This window comes from Panthera pardus, unplaced genomic scaffold (genome assembly GCF_024362965.1).
Source record: "Panthera pardus isolate Hobbes unplaced genomic scaffold, ASM2436296v1 HiC_scaffold_4, whole genome shotgun sequence".
NCBI classification, from domain to species: Eukaryota; Metazoa; Chordata; class Mammalia; order Carnivora; family Felidae; genus Panthera; species Panthera pardus.
This window is the reverse complement of record NW_026526969.1, coordinates 10,844,906-10,865,188: the sequence shown is the minus strand read 5'-3', so window position 1 is coordinate 10,865,188 and position 20,283 is coordinate 10,844,906. Positions and strand designations below refer to the sequence as shown.

At 54.4% G+C, this 20,283-nt stretch overlaps 2 protein-coding genes across 2 annotated transcripts in view; both read left to right on the top strand.

Annotated features, from left to right (window-relative positions):
• The window catches only part of LMTK2 (lemur tyrosine kinase 2), an 80,399-nt gene extending 65,274 nt beyond the window's left edge, over positions 1–15,125 (top strand). Inside the window, 8 exon segments of the mRNA XM_019422596.2 lie at positions 1,030–1,179; positions 3,138–4,443; positions 4,445–4,526; positions 4,529–5,496; positions 5,499–6,122; positions 9,647–9,785; positions 10,040–10,282; positions 11,277–15,125. Of these exon segments, the coding sequence (XP_019278141.2) occupies positions 1,030–1,179; positions 3,138–4,443; positions 4,445–4,526; positions 4,529–5,496; positions 5,499–6,122; positions 9,647–9,785; positions 10,040–10,282; positions 11,277–11,305 (3,541 nt within the window). The 3' untranslated portion in view covers positions 11,306–15,125.
• A 1,296-nt stretch (positions 15,126–16,421) lies between these two features.
• Positions 16,422–20,276, top strand: BHLHA15 (basic helix-loop-helix family member a15). Its single transcript, XM_053894228.1, has 2 exons — positions 16,422–16,529; positions 17,212–20,276. The coding sequence occupies exon 2, from the start codon at positions 17,269–17,271 to the stop codon at positions 17,842–17,844; it is 576 nt and encodes a 191-aa protein (XP_053750203.1). The 5' UTR covers positions 16,422–16,529; positions 17,212–17,268; the 3' UTR covers positions 17,845–20,276.
• Positions 20,277–20,283: the final 7 nt, after the last annotated feature.

Below are 20,283 nucleotides of genomic sequence, written 5' to 3'. Positions count from 1 at the left end.
ATCACTAGGGAACTTTTTTTTTTTTTTTAAGTTTATTTTTTTATTTTGAGAGAAAGAGAAATCGTGAGTGGGGGAAAGGACAGAGAGAGAGGGAGAGAGAGAGAAAGAGAGAGGATCCCAAGCAGGCTCTGCACTGTCAGCGCCGAGCCCGATGTGGGGCTCGAACTGACGAACCACGAGATCGTGACCTGAGCCGAAGTCAGACGCTTAACTGCTTAACCGACCGAGCCACCCAGGCGCCCCTTTAAATGCAGTTTCCTAGGCCACACCTACATTATCACGTGAGAGTCCTTGGGGTGGGGGGTTCCCAGATGACACAGATAGTCAGCCAGGCTTGGGAGCCATTGCAGTGGCCAGGAGATGCCGTACGACCCAGGTGGAGACGCAGAGACTGCTTAGAGGAGGTGGAGAGTAAGTGTCCCTCTGGCTGAGCCGCAGAGGCTGTGACCGTGGCGACAGAGGACTTGGTGTGAGGGAGGGGGATGGGTCCCAGGAGGGGGCATTCCCTTCTGCCTGTGGTAACAGCCGTGGGCCTGGAGGCACGGAGAGGCTCCGGCAGGTGGCCCATGGGTAGGTGGCGGGATGACGGGAAGAAGCCCCTCCGAAACAGCAACCAAACCCACCTGTTTACGACTGTCGAGAGCGGGATTTCTTTGTCTGCCTCAGGATGTTCCTCTCGTATCTCACCGTTTTACTGAACTCTTACATCGTTCTAAAGATGTGCCAAAAAATTTCTTGAGTTTCAAAGTGGACAGTCACACTAGCTCTTATCTATAATTACGCCCGTTCCTTGTTTAAGTTTTTCTTTCTGCGTTGGCCAAAGCTTCTAGAGTACTCTGTAGCAAATGTGAGGAGGCATACTTGACCTCATTGTATTGAAGGTGCCTTTTTTTAAAAATCACGTTAAAGGGCTATCTTTAATAACCTTTTCAGTACACACCTTATTCTTAAAGTCACTAATAAAAATGTGGGTGTTAAAAATTTGACATCTAAAGGGAGGAGGAAATGACTGTTTCCTTTTTTCCACAGGTCCCTAGGTGTGACACTTTGGGAGCTCTTTGATAATGCTGCTCAGCCTTATTCCAACCTCTCCAACTTAGATGTTCTCAATCAGGTCATTCGAGAGAGAGACACAAAACTCCCTAAGCCCCAGCTGGAGCAGCCTTATTCTGACAGATGGTGGGTAACTCTACTTTACTTTTTTGTTGTCTTCAGAAGCTAAGGAAATCCTCTGTCTGTGGGTGTTAGTTGTATACTCCCCATTTTGATTGATTGATTGATTGATTATCTTAGAGGGGGTGGGGAGCACCAGTGGAGGCAGGGGCCCAGGGGAGGGGAGGGACAGAGAATATGAATCTTAAGCAGGCTCTCATCAAGGAGCCTGACACAGGGCCGGATCCCACGACCTTGGGATTGTGACCTGAGCCAAAAGAAGAGTCGGACTCTTCAACCTACCGACCCACCCAGGCGCCCCAGTATATTTATTCCCTGTTTTTAAACGATAAATGTTGTGAAAAGCCAAGATTTGTGTATCATTCACAACTGATTTTAATTTTTTTTTTTTAATGTTTATTTATTTTTGAGAGAGACAGAGATAGAATGTGAGTGGGTTGGGGCAGAGAGAGAGGGAGGCACGGAATCCGAAGCAGGCTCCAGGCTCCGAGCTGTCAGCACAGAGCCCGACGTGGGGCTTGAACTCACGAGCTGTGAGATCGTGACCTGAGCCAAAGTCGGTACGCTCAACCGACTGAGCCACCCAGGCGCCCCACAACTGATTTTAGAATTAACATATATTTTAAAAATGTAATGTTAGTTTTGGAAAAAGTGTACAACAGGTGGGAGTTTATGTATTCTGTGCAATAAGAAAAAATGTGAAGTCTGAACCAATTAGAAAAGTCAACATTAGGGAGTTTCCTATTGTGGAATTGTTTTAAAATGAAGCTATTTTGCAGGCGCCTGGGTGGCTCAGTCAGTTGGTTGAGCGTCCAACTTCAGCTCAGGTCATGATCTCACACGTGAGTTTGAGCCCCACGTCAGGCTCTGTGCTGCCAGCTTAGAGCCTGGAGCCTGGTTTGGATTCTGTGTCTCCCTCTCTCTCTGCCTCTCCCCCGTTCATGCTCTGTCTCTCTCAAAAATAAATAAACTTAAAAAAAAAAAAATGAGGCTATTTTTGTAAGTGATACCTAATATGTGAGAAAAGAGCACAGGAAGGATAATATTTAAATTGGCGGCAGAAGCTAATTTGCATAGTGCATATTGACATTTGCAAAACAAATTTACTTCTTACGAGTCTTCAGACCAGTTCTTACTCCGCTTCCATTCAGGATCACGTTCACCTCTTTCTAAGCCTCTGTCTACACCACTGCCTGCCCAGCAGGCACTGCCCGTGAAGCGAGGCAACCCCATGCACTGAGGCAGTGCTCAGCTCCCACACCGCTCGAACTGTCTCACCCGGAATAACTTGACACATACTGCCTACAGTTAACACTTTGAAGTTGCCTTTGTCTTCCCTTTTGTTCGTGGCTATGTCGTGGGAGGTTGGCTCTATTCAGCCAACCCTTCGAAGACCCAGCTCCCGCTTGCTCTCTTCTTTGGACTTCATTTTCTACTGTTTCCCTCTGCTTTCAGCCCCTTTTATGATCTAAGGAGACCATGTGCTACGTAAGAGTGTAGTGTTACTTTTCATTGCGGGGAGGAGTTAGAGATTAGTCACTACTGCATTTGTCTCTGAGAATTCTTGCAAAATAAAACGAGTAAATCTAAAGAACGTAAGACAAGTGCATTCTTTACTACATAGACCACCTGTGGCGATTTTTTAAAGAGGAGATCATGTTAAAACTGTTTCTAAATTCAGGGGATAAGTCACTGGGTAGACACCAGAAGGAAAATGACAAACACTGATACTGGGACATGTCCCGGGAACACACAAAATTAGTAGGCCCAACGTTTATGTTTCTTCATTTCCTCTTGCGCCACAATGTATTCCACCGTGAACCGAGATCCTTCATGTGGCTGACAGTGATTATAGCATAGAAACTTTTGAGGTGCGAGTTGGCTTGGGAGTCCTCGTGAAGTCCTTTCTTGTTTTAAAGCAGTTTTACCATCATTCCATTAATCACCTCTGAATCGTTGCCCAGGTATGAAGTTTTGCAGTTCTGCTGGCTGTCCCCGGACAAGAGACCAGCGGCCGAGGACGTGCACAGGTTGCTCACCTACCTGCGGATGCAAAGCCAAAGGGACTCAGAAGTCGACTTTGAGCAGCAGTGGAATGCTCTTAAACCGAATACAAACAGCAGAGACACTTCAAGTAATGCCGCATTCCCAATCCTCGACCACTTCGCCAGGGACCGGCTGGGTCGTGAGGTGGAGGAAGTCCTCACCGTGACCGAGACCAGCCAGGGCCTGAGCTTTGAGTATGTCTGGGAGGCAGCCAAGCACGACCACTTTGACGAGCGCAGTCGGGGCCCCCCGGACGAAGCCTTGTCCTACACGAGCATCTTCTTTCCGGTTGAAGTTTTTGAGAGTTCACTTTCAGACCCCGGGCCGGGGAAACAAGATGACAGTGGCCAGGATGTGCCCCGTGGGGCCCCCGGAGTGGTCCCTGTGTTTGATGCCCACAACCTTTCTGTCGGAAGCGACTATTACATCCAGTTGGAAGAAAAAGGCGGCAGCAACTTGGAGCTTGATTACCCACCCGCGCTGCTCACAACTGAAATGGATAACCCGGAAAGGATACACGAGGAGGCGCCCCAATTCCTGACACTCCGGAACCTTGAATTAGAGGAGTCCAGTACAGATGAGGATTTCTTCCAAAGCGGTGCAGACCCCAAAGATTCCAGCGTACCCGAGGACGTACAGGTCCCCAGGGGCCCTGAGAGCCCTTTCAACAGTATATTTAGTGATCTTGACAAATCAGAGGATCTGCCCAGTCACCAAAAGATATTTGACTTGATGGAACTAAATGGAGTTCAAACCGACTTGAAGCCGACCGCTTTCGGTTCAAGCCCGGACGACTCCAGAGAGTCTGTTGTAACGTGCCACTTTGAGAAAGATAAGCCCCGTAAGCTTTTTGACGGCGAGCCTCTTTGCTTATCAGAAACCCTCATGCACCAAGATAATTTTGATCCACTGAACGTTCAAGAGCTGTCAGCAAACTTTTTGTTTCTTCAAGAGAAAAACCTACTAAAAGACTCACTGTCTGACAAAGAACATCTAAATGATCTTCAAACAGAACTTAAAAACGCTGGCTTCACCGAAACGATATTAGAAACTCCACATAGGAACTCTTTAGGTACCGAAGTGAAGTTTGCCGAGAACAAACCAGGCTTTCCTTCGCTGAAGGAAAGCCTCAGCGCCAAGGGTCAGGATGCAGGTGTCGTGTTCAAGGACAGCACTTTGAACACCTCGTCACAGTCTTCCCCAGAAGCGCGGGTACCTCCTACCCTCGCTGGAGACAGAAGGAACATCTCCCCGCTTACCTCCAGATACGTCCCCGAAGCAGGGAGAACCCACATGCTCGGATGTCCGTAGCACGAAGACCGTCTCTGCCAAGGAACGAATCCGGACCCTGTGACCATCACGGTAGAAACTCCCGCAGCGGCTGCCAGAGCACACGGTGTTGGTGACCAGTCCCGGGACCTGACCCGCCAAAGCGAAGAGGCCTTGACACTGACCAGAAGCGACCCGGTTCTTACTGATGACATTTTTGCCAATGAGGTGAGTATAGGAAGCAGTGTTCCAGAACTGAGACGGAACTTCCCCAATCAGCCGCTCTCAGAAGACCGACACGCTGACCGTGTGCTGGAGAAGAGCTCGGAAGGTGCGGACGCTCTGAGTGAGCTGCATTGTAAAGCGGCTGCCAAGGAGGGGGGCCTGGTGTCCGCCCTGTCCTCAGACTCGACCAGTCAAGACAGCCTCTTAGAAGACAGCTTGTCAACACCCATTCCGACTTCGGAACAGTCTGTGGAGACCCCGGACTCTCTGGATTCGGTGGATGTCCGTGACGTTTTATTGGGATCCTTAGGCTCTCACACTCCTCAGAAACTCGTGCCCCCCGATAAGCCTGCAGACAGTGGCTACGAGACGGAGAACTTGGAGTCCCCTGAATGGACCCTGCACCCCGCCCCCGACGGCGCCTCGGCCGCGGAGGCGGCCGCGGCGGGCGACGGCAGCCGTGGCACCCTGCCCCCCAACCCGGTCATCGTCATCTCAGACGCAGCCGACGGCCACAGGGGTACGGAAGTGGCCTCGCAGACTTCCGCGCCTGGCTCTCAGAGCTCGTACCGAGACTCCGCCTACTTCTCAGATAATGACTCTGAGCCCGACAAGAAGTGCGAGGGCGTCCCGGGACCCTCGGCCTCGGCCTTGGTGGTGGTAACGGACCAGCCGCTGCCTGAGCCGGTCGTGCCGGAGCAGAGTCCTGGCGCCAAGGACAGTTGCCTGGAAACCAGCCACGGCGAGCCAGACCGAAGCTGTCTCCCTGCTTCGCACAGTTCCGGTCCCCCCGGCGTCCAGAGACACTTCGGAACCCGGCACCACCTGACGTTTCCAAACAGACGCCGCCGCCCGAAGACGAGGCCGGCAGTCCCTTGAGTTTGGGGAACTCCGAGCTGAGCAGCAGCGATGACTTCGAGGCACCAGAGGAGCGCCCCTGCACGCTCGCTTCCACCGGAACCAACACCAACGAGCTCCTTGCCTTTGCGAGTTCCGCCCTGTGCCCCGGCAGCACGGCGGACGTGACGGCGGAGAAGTCGTCGTGCGGCCACGCCGAGGGCCCCAAGCTGAAGGAGCCGGACGTCGAAGGGAAGTACCTGGGGAAACTTGGAGTGTCAGGCATGCTGGACCTCTCCGAGGACGGCATGGATGCCGACGAGGAGGATGAAAACAGCGACGACTCGGACGAAGACCTGCGGGCGTTTCACCTGCACAGCCTGAGCTCCGAGTCGGAGGACGAGACCGAGCACCCGGTGCCCGTGATCCTCAGCAACGAGGACGGGAGGCATCTGCGCAGCCTGTTGAAACCTGCGGCCGCTGTCGCCATCGACCAGCTGCCGGACGACTGGAAGAAAGAAAAGAAGGCGGTGACGTTTTTTGATGATGTCACGGTCTATCTGTTTGACCAGGTATCTGTTAACCTCCACACGTTGTCGTCTCGGGGAATTCCAGAACGTGTTTAGGAAAATCGCGCTTTGTCTTCCTGATGGCCGCTTTGAGGCCGCAGAGTGTGTTAGGATTCCCCAAAGATGGGAATTTGGGGTTGGTTACGGTTCCCAAGAATATGCAGAGATGTAGTTGGGACAGGGAAGTCCTGTCGAGTTAAGGGAAGGAGACCCGGATGCCCTTTCCGGGTCTGCCGGCAGAGGCCTGCTGAAGTCGGCTGTGCTTTACACACCGCGTTTCCATAACCCAGCAGCTGGCAGTGGTGGTCAGCACGCAGGTGCAAGCCGGAACAGCGTGTGGCTCACAGGTAGCCCCGGAGTTGCCGGCCACCGGCGGTCCCTGTGGATCGGGACCAGGGGGCGGCAGCGGCAGAGGCAGAACCGTGGCCCTCCAGGCCTCCCGTGCCTGCTGGGCCCTGCTCCACGAGCTCCCACTTCAGCCTCTTTAAAAATGAAGGGCTGAAGATTGTCTTGTGTCTGTCACTGATTTCTAGTCTGATTCTGTTACGGTCAAGAGAGCGTGTCTGATACGGTTTCAGTTCCTTTAAACTTAAAAAGGTTTGTTTCGGAGCCAGGCTACGGTCTGTCTTGCTGAACGTTCCACGTGTACTTGAAAGAACGTGCCTGAATGTCCGTCGGATCTGGACGGTGGGCGGTGTTCAGTTCTTCTGCACTGGTGCTGAGGTGCTGATTTTTCTGCGTGCTGGTGGTTCCGTCCGCGGCCGGATGGGAGAGAGAGAGGTGTTGAAGTCTCCGACTGCAATTCTGGATTTGTCTCTCTCGGTTTGTTAGTCTGTGCTTCTTCTGTTTTGCGGCTCTGTTGTTAGCCGCATGCACGTTTAAGACCATTAGATCTTGTTGTTGAGATGACCTTTTACCGCGACAGAATGTCCTTCGTTATTCCCTTGTCTGATATTCATGTAACCGCTCCAGCTTTCTTTTGATCGGCATTTGCATGAGATCTCTTTCTTCAACCTTCTACTCTCAGTCTACGTGTATCATTATGTTTGACGTTAGTTTCTCGTGAGTAGCAAATCAGTTTTTAAATCTCTTCTGAAAAATCCTGTCTTCTAATTGATGGTGGTTTTAGGCCACTTACATTTAATAAAATTAGTCTTGTTTGGGTTTTGGCATACCATTTTCTTCGTTTCTGTTTGTTTTTACTTGGTCGTTCTTCCCATCTTTGTGGTAATTTAGGCCTTTTTTAATATTACCTTTTAATTTATCATTGCATTTTTTTACTGCGTATCTTAGGTTTTGTCATGGTTTGGGGGATTAAAATATACATACTTGTCACGATCTACTTAGAATCAGTACTGTACCATTTCCAGTGGAAAAGCAGAAACCTTATTACTGCTGTCTGGTATATTATTCCACGCACTTACTCTGAAAGCCCCGTCAGACGGTGCTCTGCGTGATCAGTGTTTCCAGCAATCAAACATGTTTTAAGAAACTCAGGAGGGGCGCCTGGGTGGCTCGGTCGGTTAAGCGTCCGACCTCGGCTCAGGTCATGATCTCACGGTCCGTGAGTTCAAGCCCCGGGTCGGGCTCTGTGCTGACAGCTCAGAGCCTGGAGCCTGTTTCCGATTCTGTGTCTCCCTCTCTCTCTCTGCCCCTCCCCTGTTCGTGCTCTGTCTGTCTCTGTCTCAAAAATAAATAAATGTTAAAAAATAAAAAATTAAAAAAAAAGAAAAAAAAGAAACTCAGGAGGTGACAAATTGGGTTCTGTTTATCCACGCGGGCTCTACTGTTTCTCTCTTTTCATTTTTGATGTTCCAGGATCCTTCTGGTATCAGTTCCCTTCCGTTTGAAGAAGTTTGGCTTTTTTTTTTTTTTTTTAATCAAATCTACTGACAACAAATTACCTTAGTTTCCCTCACTCCTTAAAGATATTTTCTCTGAATCCACAGTTCAGAGTTGACAGCTCTCTTCTCTCAGTATTATTATGTCTGTTTGCTGTCAGGACTTTTTTCTTTGCAAAATTTATTTTTCCTCTTAGCAGTTTGATCGTGAGCGTGGATTTCTTTGCGTTTACCCCGTTTCAAATTTGCTGAGCATCTTGAATCTGTAGTTTTAGGTCTTTCACCAAATTCAAGAAGTTTTCAGCCATTATGTCCCCAAATGCTTTCTTTCGCCGCACTCCGGGTCCCCTCCTCTGGTGCTCCGGGATCAGACTGTTGTGTGTCTGTGGCCCGTTGGCTTTTTCTCACGTGTCTGTTTTCATCCCTGTTTAGACTGAATCATTTCTGTTGATCTCCTTCAAATTCAGTCATTCTTTGTCATCTTGTTACTGAGTCTGTCCAGTGGATTTTTTTAAGTTCTAGCTACTGTATTTTTCTGTTTTGAAATTTGCACTTCGTTATTATTTTTATCATCTGTTCTTTTGCCAAGACTATTCTGGGTTGACATTCATTTCAAGAACGTTTGCTGTTGCTCGTAGGAACGTTTTCACAATAGTCTTTAAGGTAATTCCAGCATCTGTGTCATCGTGGCATTGGCAGCCGTGAACTGAGGTTTTCCTGATTCTTTGTATGCAGAGTGATTTTTTGACTGATTCTTTAGTGTGTTTATGATTCTGTCCTGGTTTAGATTCTAAGGAAAATGCTGGTATTTTTGTCCTAGAAGGCATCGACCCACTGGGGTTCAGGTCTCAAGTTCCAGCCACCCTTCTGTGGGCTGGGGGTCCCCGTTCAAAGCTTTTGCTATACTGTTCAAACCTGTCCTGTGTACGTTCCCCCCACTGGCCAGGGTGGGTCTTGGCCAGTGGTCTGGCCTGCGGTTCAGTTCTCAAAGCTTCGATGCTGTTGACATTCAGGGCTGCCACGCGCGGCTCGGAGGTAAGGCAGGTTCTCACGGACTTGATAGGGTTGCTTTTCTGAGCTCCTCCCTGTCCGTGGTGTCCCTGGTACTTTCCGATGTCTTGAACCCCCCTTTTCGGTTGCTACAGCTGAACATCTGGGGCTTTCGTTAGCGCACGACGCTGCACACTAGATGCGGCCCTGTGGACAGAGGGGAAGACGAGCAGCAGGGCTTCTGTCTCAGGATCCCAGCTCCCCCAGGGGGAGAGTGAGTCCCCCCGCCCCCTCAGAATTCTAGGTGCCTGCCACCCCAGGATTGCTTGGGGCTGGGGAGCAAGAGATGGAGGGGGGCCGTCTGGAAGCCCCCTGCCCAGCGTCAGAAGACCTCCCTCCTGCTTCAGAGCCAGAGCCAAGGGGCTTCTGGAGCTCTCTGTGTCCACTCCGGTACGTGCCGTTGAGGAGTTCTTCCCCGGCTTGCCTGCCACTGCTTGCTTTCCGGAGGCCTCCGGCAGCCGCTTCACGCTTGCCGCCCGGGTCCCGGAGCTGCTTCGGTGGGTGAACCGGGGCTGTGTTCCGTCGCACCTTCCCCGGGCCCGAGCCCACCCTGTTTGAGGAGGAGCGTTTCACGGCCGATCAGTGAGGCTCCCGCGAGCCGGCTTCTGCTGACGGGAATTTCTCTTTGGCTTTCAGGAGACCCCGACCAAAGAGCTGGGGCACTGCGGAGGAGATGCCCACGGCCCCGAGTTGAGCGGCCGCGGCCCGGCACCGCCTTCGGGTTCTCCCTACCTGAGCAGGTGCATAAATTCCGAAAGCTCGACCGATGAAGAAGGTATTTCCCTTCGTTCGCGGGTTTAAAAAGAAACTAAAAGGTAGTGGGCTGTGAGTGAGGGACGCTTTTGTGGAGGGTGACGTCACGCACTGCTGTAAAGGACCTTGTCAGGACCCCGGGGAGCAGCTCTGCCCCCTGTCGGGCCGCGTCGGTGTTGCTTGGTCTGCGGCACACTTGTGTGCCTGCCCTCGGCCCTCTGCTCTTTCTAACAGAATCAGAGAAGGAAAACTGGGGTGTATTTTTTTCCCTTTTAGGTGGAGGCTTTGAATGGGATGATGACTTCTCCCCGGACCCTTTTATGGCGAAGACAACAAGTAACCTTCTCAGTTCCAAGCCTTCCCTTCAGACGTCCAAGTACTTCTCGCCGCCTCCGCCGCCCCGGAGCACAGAGCAGAGCTGGCCTCACACGCCGCCGTATTCCCGGTTCTCCATCTCGCCTGCCAACATCGCCAGCTTTTCTCTCACTCACCTTACTGACTCGGACATGGAGCAAGGAGGTGAGAGGAGGGCTGTGTGTCCAGCAGGGCTGGGCGGGCGTCGGCCTGCGAGACCTTCCCCGTGGGACTTGCATGCTTGCTAATTTGGGGCTTTCCTGGTGTTTGCAGAGTAGATTAAAAAAAAAAAAAAATCCCTCCGAAAGCTCTCACAGTTCGAGAGCGCGCTCTCGGGGCCACAGCCCCCACCCGCAGGCCTCTGTCACTCCGCAAGCTGAGTGCCACTGGAGGTGTCCCCTCGCTGCCCCGGTTGGGCCGGGTGGCCCAGGGTGACGGCCTGGCTGCAGGTCCCCAAACTTGCCCAGGGTGTCTGCCACCTTCTTTTCTTCTCTTTTTCCCTTTTGGCCACAACCCCGCCTTCCCCCCTCCTCCCCCAGAGGGAAGCCATTCTTCAGAAAGCTTACCGTGTTCAGAACACTTGGCCCAAGATTTTGGGATTGAGCCCAGATGTGCTCTGGTTCTCCCCCGGGAGTATTGACTTTACCATTAAGCCTCCGTCTTGTGCGATAGCAGGGGCCTGGGTGGGGGGTCACGGGCAGGGCCCATTTGTGTTATCTGGACATACGGATCCTTTTTTCCCCATAACTAGATTGGGAGATGAATGTCAACAGGTGCATTTTTTTCGATTTGAAGTTCGAAGTTCGGGTAACAGCCACGAACCATGAAGAGCTTGTGTTTGCGTTTGGGCTCTGTTTAATTGTGCCGGTTAGATCACGCCCATTCCCTAGCGATCTGTCAGAGATCAGAGCGATTTTCTCCCGCCCTGAGCGTTGACACCAAGCTGCGTGTGAGCGGAGCAGGTGTGTGTGTGAGAGTGTGCGAGGGTCTGGCAGGTGCCACTGTCACAAGAAGAAAACACGCGGCTGGACAGGTGGTGGGTGGCCGCGCTCCCGGCTTCAGTTCCTGTTTCTGTAGCACAGGTCGGATGCCGTCCGGACTGTTTGCATCCAGGACGATCACGGCATAAACCCACCTTTGCTCGTTCTCTCCTAAACAGGAAGCAGCGAAGATGGAGAAAAGGATTAGGTGGATCCCGACGCGCTCTCGGGTCCCAGGCTGCTCCCCCCGCCGGGCAGCATTCCTGCACCGCAGCCCAGCAGTGACCTCCCCTCGACGGCGTCCGGCCCAGGAGAGAGACTGGGGAGGCCCAGAGGGAGCTGCGCTGGCCCCGTGCCCACGGCGGGAAGCCTGGCCTGGGAGGGGGGGCCCTGCGGCCGCTCTCACCCACCAGAAGCGCTCGCGCCCCGGTCATCCTCGGGGAGCGCCGACCCTGCTCCGGTGTGTGGGAACTGTAGGTTCTGGGCCGTTTCTGGTTTCCCTGCGGGGGGGGGGGGGGGGGGGGGGCGTTCTCCACGTCCACACCTGCACACCCCTTCTGTGCACGAGGGCCCGGAGGAGCACGATGGGAACGGGCACCAGTGAGCCATATTTATTATTTTTAAAGAAATCACTAATTGCTTTCTGTAATTGCACTGTGGATAAATGTTCTAAGAGTACCTGATATTGTACAGAATCTTAAATTATTCAAGGAAAATAAGGCAGGTCAAGCTGGTGCTATCCACTAGTTTGATTTTTTTCTCTGTTTTATAGTTTGTTTGCTCTGCATGGTACTTGTAAAGCTTAAATATTTTGAGTGTTCTGCTGTCTAGAATTGTTGGAATTGTACATATGGTACTTTTTTGTAAATGATAAATGACTCCGAATGTTAGTGTTTTTTTGTTCTTACAGGAAATATTTTTGATGAGTCCAAAAAGACTGCTTTGTTTTGTTGACCGAATGAAACACACGTTTGTCTCTTTCTATAACACAGGTTCCTTGTAGCAAGTGAGGCTTCCCTGAGGAGGTGAGGGGTTTGCAGCCCTCCTCGTGGTTCTCCCACCGCCCCCCCCACCCCCGGCTCCCCAATTTTGTAAACCCTTTCGGTAACACTCGACAGGCGGTTCACCCCAGGGCTCAGCTGCGGGTTAAGGGCTGGGTCTCCTGCCCCCGTCCCTGGGGAGCCGAGTGCCCGCCCCCCGTGTGCGCTCTGCTGTGGCCCCTGCGCCTCCCCTCAAAGCCGGTTCTTCTCCTTATTGTGTGGAACCGCGGGCTGCTGCTGTGGCTTCCGTGTCCTCGTAGACGGTCCAGAGCTCTGAGCAAGAGCTGTCCCCGCAGGGCTCTCGTTGCCGAGGACAGTTTGAGTTCATTGCATTTGTACACGTCAGGTGGTGAGCTTCTAAGTAACCCATAGAGTTGGGTTTCCCCTCAAGAACCACCCCGCTTAGGGCCAGGCTCGGCCGGTCTCCGTCACCAAGGAGGTAACGCTACATCCTGCAGCAGGGAGGAGGGACGAGGGACAGTGGTGGAGCCCGCGCAGCCAGCCCGTCCTCCCGGTTGGGACCCTGGGCGGCCCCGGATGGTCGTCACACCCAGGCGTGGCCCTGGGACTCCTCTGCACTGACCCTTCCCTTCCGCGTTAAGCACCTCGTTCTCGCCCTCGCCTGGGAAGGGACCGAGTGTATCCAGCGCAGCCCCCCAGCGTTGGCAGGAATCGGGTGTTCGGGATAAAAAGCTGGCCTCACTCTGCGGTCCGTGAGTCCCGCTTTGACACCAGGAAGTTTCCAGGGGCTAGAGGGCCGCGTGCTGAGGGAGGCTTGGCGTGCTCGCCACGAAACCGTGTGTATCGGGGGTGTGACTTCGGGGCTGTGGTCCCCACACGCTGGCCCGTCACCCCGAACGTTTCCCGGTGCTGATTCGCTTGCCTGACTCCAGCGTGACACAGGTCCACTGGGCTGTGTGACAGAAGTCCCAGCAGCTCTGGTCCCGCCGTGAGATGCAGTTGTGGGTACTGGCTGGAATTTACGAAGTAAATTATGACCTTGATTATCAATTCTGGCTCACTCCACTAACTTTGCATTCCTAGCAATAACTTTCCCGAGCAAGAACTCAGAATGGAGAGAGAGCCCCCTTTACCCTCCGGGCGGTGTGAGCAGGGAGTGCGGCCAGGAGAGCTGGGCCTGTGATACGCAGACGGGAAACCATCACAGGGCATTAGAAGGTGATTTTGCCAAATTGTCATAACTCTGAATTTCTTGCTATGGAGACTTCCTGAGATTCCTGAGTTTTTACATCTAACTACCAGTCTTTGTGGAGAGAGAAATGAGAGGTGATGATTATACAAGTTTTTTCAAACTCTAAGGAGTTCAGATTTAATGACCGAAATCAAGCAGATCCATAGAATATATAGTCTTCTTATACAATCAGCCCAGGATAAATTTATAGATATTTGGGGGCTGTATCTTTTTCACTATGATTAAGGAGATTTTAACAACCTAATTCCCGTTTTAATTTAATTTAGGTCTATATTGCTGTCATGATTAATTGCCAAAAGAAAGCATTTTATACACTGAGTTTGGGGGGGTGGGTCTGAGTAGTAAATCTTACTGTGGTGGTTGGTGCATGGCGGGGAAGATTTTATATTTATAATACACATGTGAGTTAACATGTTCTTTTGAAATCTCAAGCAATACACAGGAAACTAATGATGTAGATTAAAATTTTCAGCCCATCTTTGAAGCATCAGCATGTGCTTTGTTGTTCAATTCCCGTTTTTGTTTCTGTTTTTGTTTTTTTGTGTTTTTAACTATGTTGGTTACCAGTAGTGAGTGGGTTCTCAGACCAAACTGGTCCTGAGAAGTTATGCAATGAAATAAATCAGTGGAATCCTCTAGATAATATGTTTGAGGTTTATAATGCCTGGTCCACAATGGCATTTCCTGGCCTCTTTTGGAGTCTGTCAGGTTTTGGTTAGTGTTACTCTGGTGGAGTTTACATATTTTAAATCCCAGAATAAAAAGAATCTCACCTTCATTTCCTTCCTAGCTAAATGTTCATTTGTGTTAATCCAATGATCCCATCATAAGCCAGAAAAAGAAATGTAAAAAAAAAAAGTGCTCCCCAAATCCTTCCGGAACTTGGACTGTGTGTGTGGGTAAGAAGCCATTTCTCTTCACCGTGAAGGAGCTCCACGAAGCTGAATTGAAAACAGCATCCGTTCTATTTTTAAATGTACAGGTGATTGTTTCTATAGAAATGGGTTTTATCTTAGAAAAGTCTTTGTCTTGCTGCCGTAAAAACACCTTTCAGAACCTCTCCCTTATATTAGTTTTTCTGTAGGGTACTTGGAGGGCTAGTGACTTAACTGCATGTCCGTCCAGAGGGCCCGAGGCCCGAGGGAGGCAGCCCCCGGCTTTGCCCTACCCAGCCCTCCATCATCTGCAAACTCCGGGAGCGAACCCAAGTGTCGGGCTCCGAATGTTGGGCTCCAGTGACGGGGGCTTCAGAATAGTAGCCTTATGAGAAGGAGCCTTAAAATAAGATTGGGCAACGCAGTTACTTCACATTTCAGTCTCCTGCACAACATTCCTAATAGTAACGGGGTTGGCTCAAGTGTTGGCTGTTAAAGAAACTTCTCTCCGGTACCTAAGTTCTGAAACGTGTGGACAGTATTGAATTACCAACAACCTGTTACCGGAACGGCTTGAAAACATGTTTGAGTTGCTCAGGCTCACGCAGGCGCACGCAGACCTTCCTGAGGGGCCGGTGTGTGTACCCACTGTTGAATTCCGGCGGCAGACGAGGACCCCCCTGGGGCAGTCCACCCACGCGGCTTCCCTGTCGGGCTTTAACACAGTTGTAAGAGGTTCACGGCAATATAACCGCTAATGAACTTTCAGTTTAAATTGTGTACATTTTTAAATTGTAAGATTTTTACTGTATATTGATGCATAGTGTGATTCAATAAATTGCTTGTAATTTAAAAACTATTTAATATTCAAAATAAATATAGTTATATATTTATAAACTCTGTTGCTGCGTTTGTTTCGTGTTTTTATCCGCTCTGCAAGGCCCAGGGTGTGTGACCAGGCACCGCCCGCCCTGCCGCAGGCCCTGGGACACGCAGTGCCCCGGTCTCTAGAGATAGTGTGCCCTTTTGCGTGAGAACATGAAGTGCTCACTGGAAAACTGAACTTTGATGTAGTGACTGTGCTGCCTCAAGGTGTATCTGTAATTCCAAGCCTTTGTCCTTCTTGACGAATTTCAGGAGCCTTTTAATTTCTGAGATACAGCCTCTAATGAGCTGTAAAAGCCAAGAGGCTAATCAGTTCAACGCCAGCCTTTCTATGCCCCGTGGTGGACCTCGGCCTCCTGCAACACCCCGTCCTCGCTCCGCCCCCCTCGCCAGCTGCCCAGAGCGGAGGGACAGCCTCCTACCAAGCAGGCCTGGCCCCAACCCCAGTCACACCAACTCCCTTGAGACCCCCAGGGAGTAGATGGACACCTACGAGCACCCCTCTGGGCACCTCCGACCCCTAACCCCCGAACCTGCTGGTCACGAGGGGTGGGAACCCAGGCCCAGGCGCCGCCTCCCTGCACTCCAGGTGCGCCTCATCAGCCCAGAAGAACCCCTGAAGCCAGAGGCTGATTTTAACACCTTTTAGTGCTCCTGTAAAAGGGGAGGAAACTGAGGCAGGCAGGCGTTTTAGTAGAGCAGGTGGGTGGAACCAGGGTTTAAGCCCAAGCTGACCACCTCTCGCCCCCTGGAGACCTCGTAAAACCGATGACCGACCAGGGTATTTCCCCGTGACCTGCAAGCAGCTGTGGGGCCGGAGCAGGTCCTCCGCGGGGCAGGGCTCCGCCCCCCCCCCCCCCACCCCCCCCCCCCCCAGCCCCGGAACCTGCGACGTGGGGGCCTGAGCCCTGCGGAGTGGTGGGGGAGCTCACGAAGCCCCCGGGTGCTGCAGGGGCCGCTGAAACACGGGCCACTACCTGTCTGAGAAATCAGTATTATTGCATAACGGCTTTTCCGCCAGTTCTTCTGGCTTTGGCTTCTGTTCTGAGCCTTCGCCCCAAGGCCAGGTGCGGCGGCCAGGCGCCGTCCCGAGAATTCCCCTCAGCGCCGGCGTGCTCGCAGAGGCCTCAGTCTCCCCCTCCGCCGAATGGGCTCTGGGCCCGGGCTCCCAGCTGCTGCCGGGAGGCCGCAGCGGCGGGGGGGAGTGGGGGCGGCGTCCGGCCCCCGCACCCCCCGCCCCCCAGCCCGCAGGTGCGCCGACGCCCCCTGCCGCCGGCAGAGACCCGCGCACCCCGGCCCCGCCCCGGCCCCGCCCCGCGGGCTCATTTACATGCGGCCGCGGCCCCGCCCGGGGCGGCTAAAGCGACGTGTCCTTGTCCCCCGTGGGCAGCCCTAGCGCGTGCAGCCGCGGATCTCCAGGTAACTAGGGGTGGGGGATCCCGGCGGGACTGAGGGGAGAGGACCCAGGGGCGGGACCGGGTGGGGGTGGGGGCGGGAATCCTGGGTTGGGGGTGGGGGCATCCACGCGGTGGGACTGGGGGCTGTGGCAGGCTCTGACCACTGTCGACCTCTGACCGCAGACAGCCGCCTCATGTCCACAGCGGTTCTGGCCCCAGTGTCTTCCCTGCATGTGTGACATCCGGCGGTCAGTGTGGTGGCTGGAGTGGGTGCCTGTCCATGAGGGCAGATGCAGCAGCCACAGGCAGACGACCAGCTAGAGTCCTGCCACATCTCCTGATCCACCTGCTCTGAGAAAAGTGTTAAAGGCCACCCAAACTCTGGAGGCATTCAGGGGGCAGTGAGGCTCCGGGGGCCAGAGAAAGGTCCAGGGATCAGTGCATGTGGAGTTGGGGGGGCGGGGGCGGGACACCAGATAAAGTCTGAGGGGTCGCCATGAGGTCAAACGGGAATGGGGGAGGGGTCGGCTCAGGGCTCCATGGGTGAATGGGAAGAACCCTGGGGTCACGGTGCCCCAAGTGGTCAGCTGCCATTGGGCAGTGAGGGGGCTGCCCGGGACGGCTGCCCTGAGTGTGCACTGGGCGTCCTAAGCGCCCACCAGCCTGCCGTGTGACCACAGGGTGGCCTGTGTTCTGGATTTCAGCTCCAAGGGCCTGCCTTAGAACCGCCCCCCCCCCCCCGGGACAAGCAGCGTGGAGCCATGAAGACCAAGAACCGGCCCCCCAGGCGCCGGGTGCCAGCGCAGGACCCAGAGGCCGCCGCAGGGGAACGGACCCCTGACGGGCCCCAGCAGGGTTCGGGGCTGGAGCTGGCCAAGGGTCTGCGGAGCAGGACGGTGCGGGCTCAGGGGGCGCGGGCCGAGGGTGGGCGCAGGCGGCCGGGGGCCTCGGGGCCTGGTGGCCGGCGGGAGAACAGCGTCCAGCGGCGGCTGGAGAGCAATGAGCGAGAGCGGCAGCGTATGCACAAGCTGAACAACGCCTTCCAGGCGCTGCGAGAGGTCATCCCGCACGTTCGAGCCGACAAGAAGCTCTCCAAGATCGAGACGCTCACTCTGGCCAAGAACTACATCAAGTCGCTGACCTCCACCATCCTGACCATGTCCAGCGGCCGCCTCCCGGGCCTGGACGGCCCGGGCCCCAAGCTCTACCAGCATTATCAGCAGCAGCAGCAGCAGCAGGCGGCGGCTGGGGGTGCACTGGGCGCCACCGAGCCCCAGCCCGAAGGCCACCTGCAGAGGTACTCCACGCAGATCCACAGCTTCCGGGAGGGCTCCTAGCGCCTGGCCTGGGGTCCGCGGCCTGGCCCGGCCCTGCTGCCTCTGCGCCGAGAGCCCCAGATTGGCGGGGACACCCCACGTGGACGTGGCCCCAGCGGCTCCACTTTCCCCGAACGCTCAGCTGCCTCCCTGGGGCATGGCCTGGTCCCCAGGGGACAAGACCAGTTGAGTGGCCTGCTTGAGGCCCTGGCTCCGGGCAGCAGGAGGCCCGAACCTTGACCTGAGTCCCAGGACCTGCTTTTTAATTGACCAGGCTGCAGTTGACAGCCCTTTGTAACTAAATTCTCTCCGGTCCCAACTCCTTCCTGAGGCAAAGGTGGGGGGGAGGGAGGGAGATTCCAGGAAAAGGTCCATGTGGGTAAGTTTCCACAGTTCCTGCTGAGGCCCCAGGCCCAGGAACAGTCCTCCTCCGACCTGCAGTGTGGCCTCTTCGTTCAGGGTAAACTGAGGCACAGAGCAAGCAAAGGCCACGGCCACGGAGTGTGGCTAAGCCGAGATGATTGAAGCATGTAGTTCAGCGTGTGTCAGGTAGAAACTCTCAAAACCCCACAAATCCTAATCCGATTACCTCAAATTAATTCTAAAGGGACCTTGGCAGGAAGAAGGACTGGGATCTTTTCCTTCCTCCTCCTGGGTGGGGCTCCTGACTGTGGAGGGTCAGGCCCCAGGGACTGCAGCCCAGCTCTCAGGGGCTTACAGACAGGTCTGGGAGAACGGCCGGGCTCTCCCTCCCTCGGCGTTTGCTGCTCGTGGTCGCATTTGTCACTGCTGTGGTCGTGTCACTGGCAGAGGGCGGTTGACAAAAACTGCAGGGTGTTCTCGGGTCCTGGCTGGAGTTGGGGGCCTGCAGGGCTCTCTGGGGGAGGGATCCTGGGGTGGCAGGAGCTCCCCTCCCCCGCCTAGTGCTGCTCCTTAAAGGCGGGCCTGGGCAGTTTGGCAGGTCCCCCCCCCCACTCCCCACAGTCCCGGGCCAAGCTTCCTTCTGTGGCACTTCTGGCCCGACAGGCTTTGGCGTCTCTCCTCCCTCATCCCTGTGCCCACGGCCAATATGGGGAGGGGACGAGCAACCTTGGCTGCCACGGGCAAGAACCCCAGTGACAAAGGCTGTGGTGAGGGTAGAGCTGGTCTGACATAGGAGGCCAGACCTCGCAGCCAGAGCTGTCCCGGAGGCCCTCAGGGGGCCGAGCTGCATGGGGGCAGGGCCACCTCACCCCTCCCCACCCCACCCCAGCCCTGGGGGTCCTGGCCCCAGCCGCTTAATCCCCTCCCTGGCTTGGTGTCAGCATCAAGGACAGCAGGCAGCAGCCCTCAGAACAGCCATTTGGGGCTTTGGTCCTGACTTTCCAGATCAGGCCCCGTGCCAGGCCCCCTGGGAGGCCTGGTCCAATGCCAGCCCCACCGCCCCAGCCATCCCGCAGCACCGTCAGGTGAGGACCCCCGGTACTCCTGGCCTGCCCCTGAGAGGTGGCTGCTCTGGAAGGTCAGTGGTCAGGACACCCCACCGACTGGAGCCGAGGTTGAGGACCACTTCGGGATCGGAACGGACGGGTCCCACACTCCCTGTGGGTGGTCTGCAAACCTTGTGGTTCTTATTCCGGCAGAGCCGAGGCCAGAGCAGGGGCTCCATGCACCCCTGAACTTGCTGAATGAACCAACAGACTGAGCCGAAAGCACAGGGAGGGGTGCCCCGTGGACACTCCGGGGGACTATGCCCGATGACCAAGGGTGGTGGAGGGGCTCTGTGTGGGTCACCCCCTAGCAGATGACAGCCTTCAGGGCTCCATCTGTCCCAAACTGGCACCTGCATCCCCTCTGCTTCCCAGGGGGTGACCTGGGCCCAGATGTCTAGTCCTTCTTCCCCTGTGGCCACGTCACAAAGGACCCTTAAAGGTTCCAGTTGCATTTTGGGGTGTTAAATATGGCAGGCAGGTGGAGGAAGGTTCTGGTGATAGGCTAGTGAGGCCTGCTGCTGAGTCTGCTCCCTTGACCTTGTCTGGGACCCCAAGCCCAGTGAGACCCTTCTGCCCGGGGAGGGCGCCCAAAGCCAGCAACCCACTGGCCCCGAGCCCTGCCAGCTGGCCTGCACCCAGGCCTCGCATCCGCCTGCAGAACAGACCTGCATGAGCTCTGGAGGCTGAGATCTCCGCAGACTGGAGCTGAGAAACCAGAACTGTGACTTCTCTGTGTGGGAAACCCTGCCTGGAACTGAGTGGCCAGTGCCCCCGCTGTGATTGTGGTGAAAATGTTCCTTAAATGACCCAAATTTGCTTTGATTTCTCCTAATGGTCCCCTTCAAAGTACTAATGAAACCAATGTTGTGTCCTAAAACAAAAAACAAAAGAAAGATTTCACCCCCTTGACTGCTAACTTTTGCCCCAGGCCGGATGGGGGAGAGGGGACTGCATTTTGATCACAACGTAGCAATAAAAAAATAGCATG

Excerpts from the sequence above, each read along its gene's own strand:
- BHLHA15 (XM_053894228.1), top strand. The coding sequence starts at position 17,269 with ATGAAGACCAAGAACCGGCCCCCCAGGCGCCGGGTGCCAGCGCAGGAC.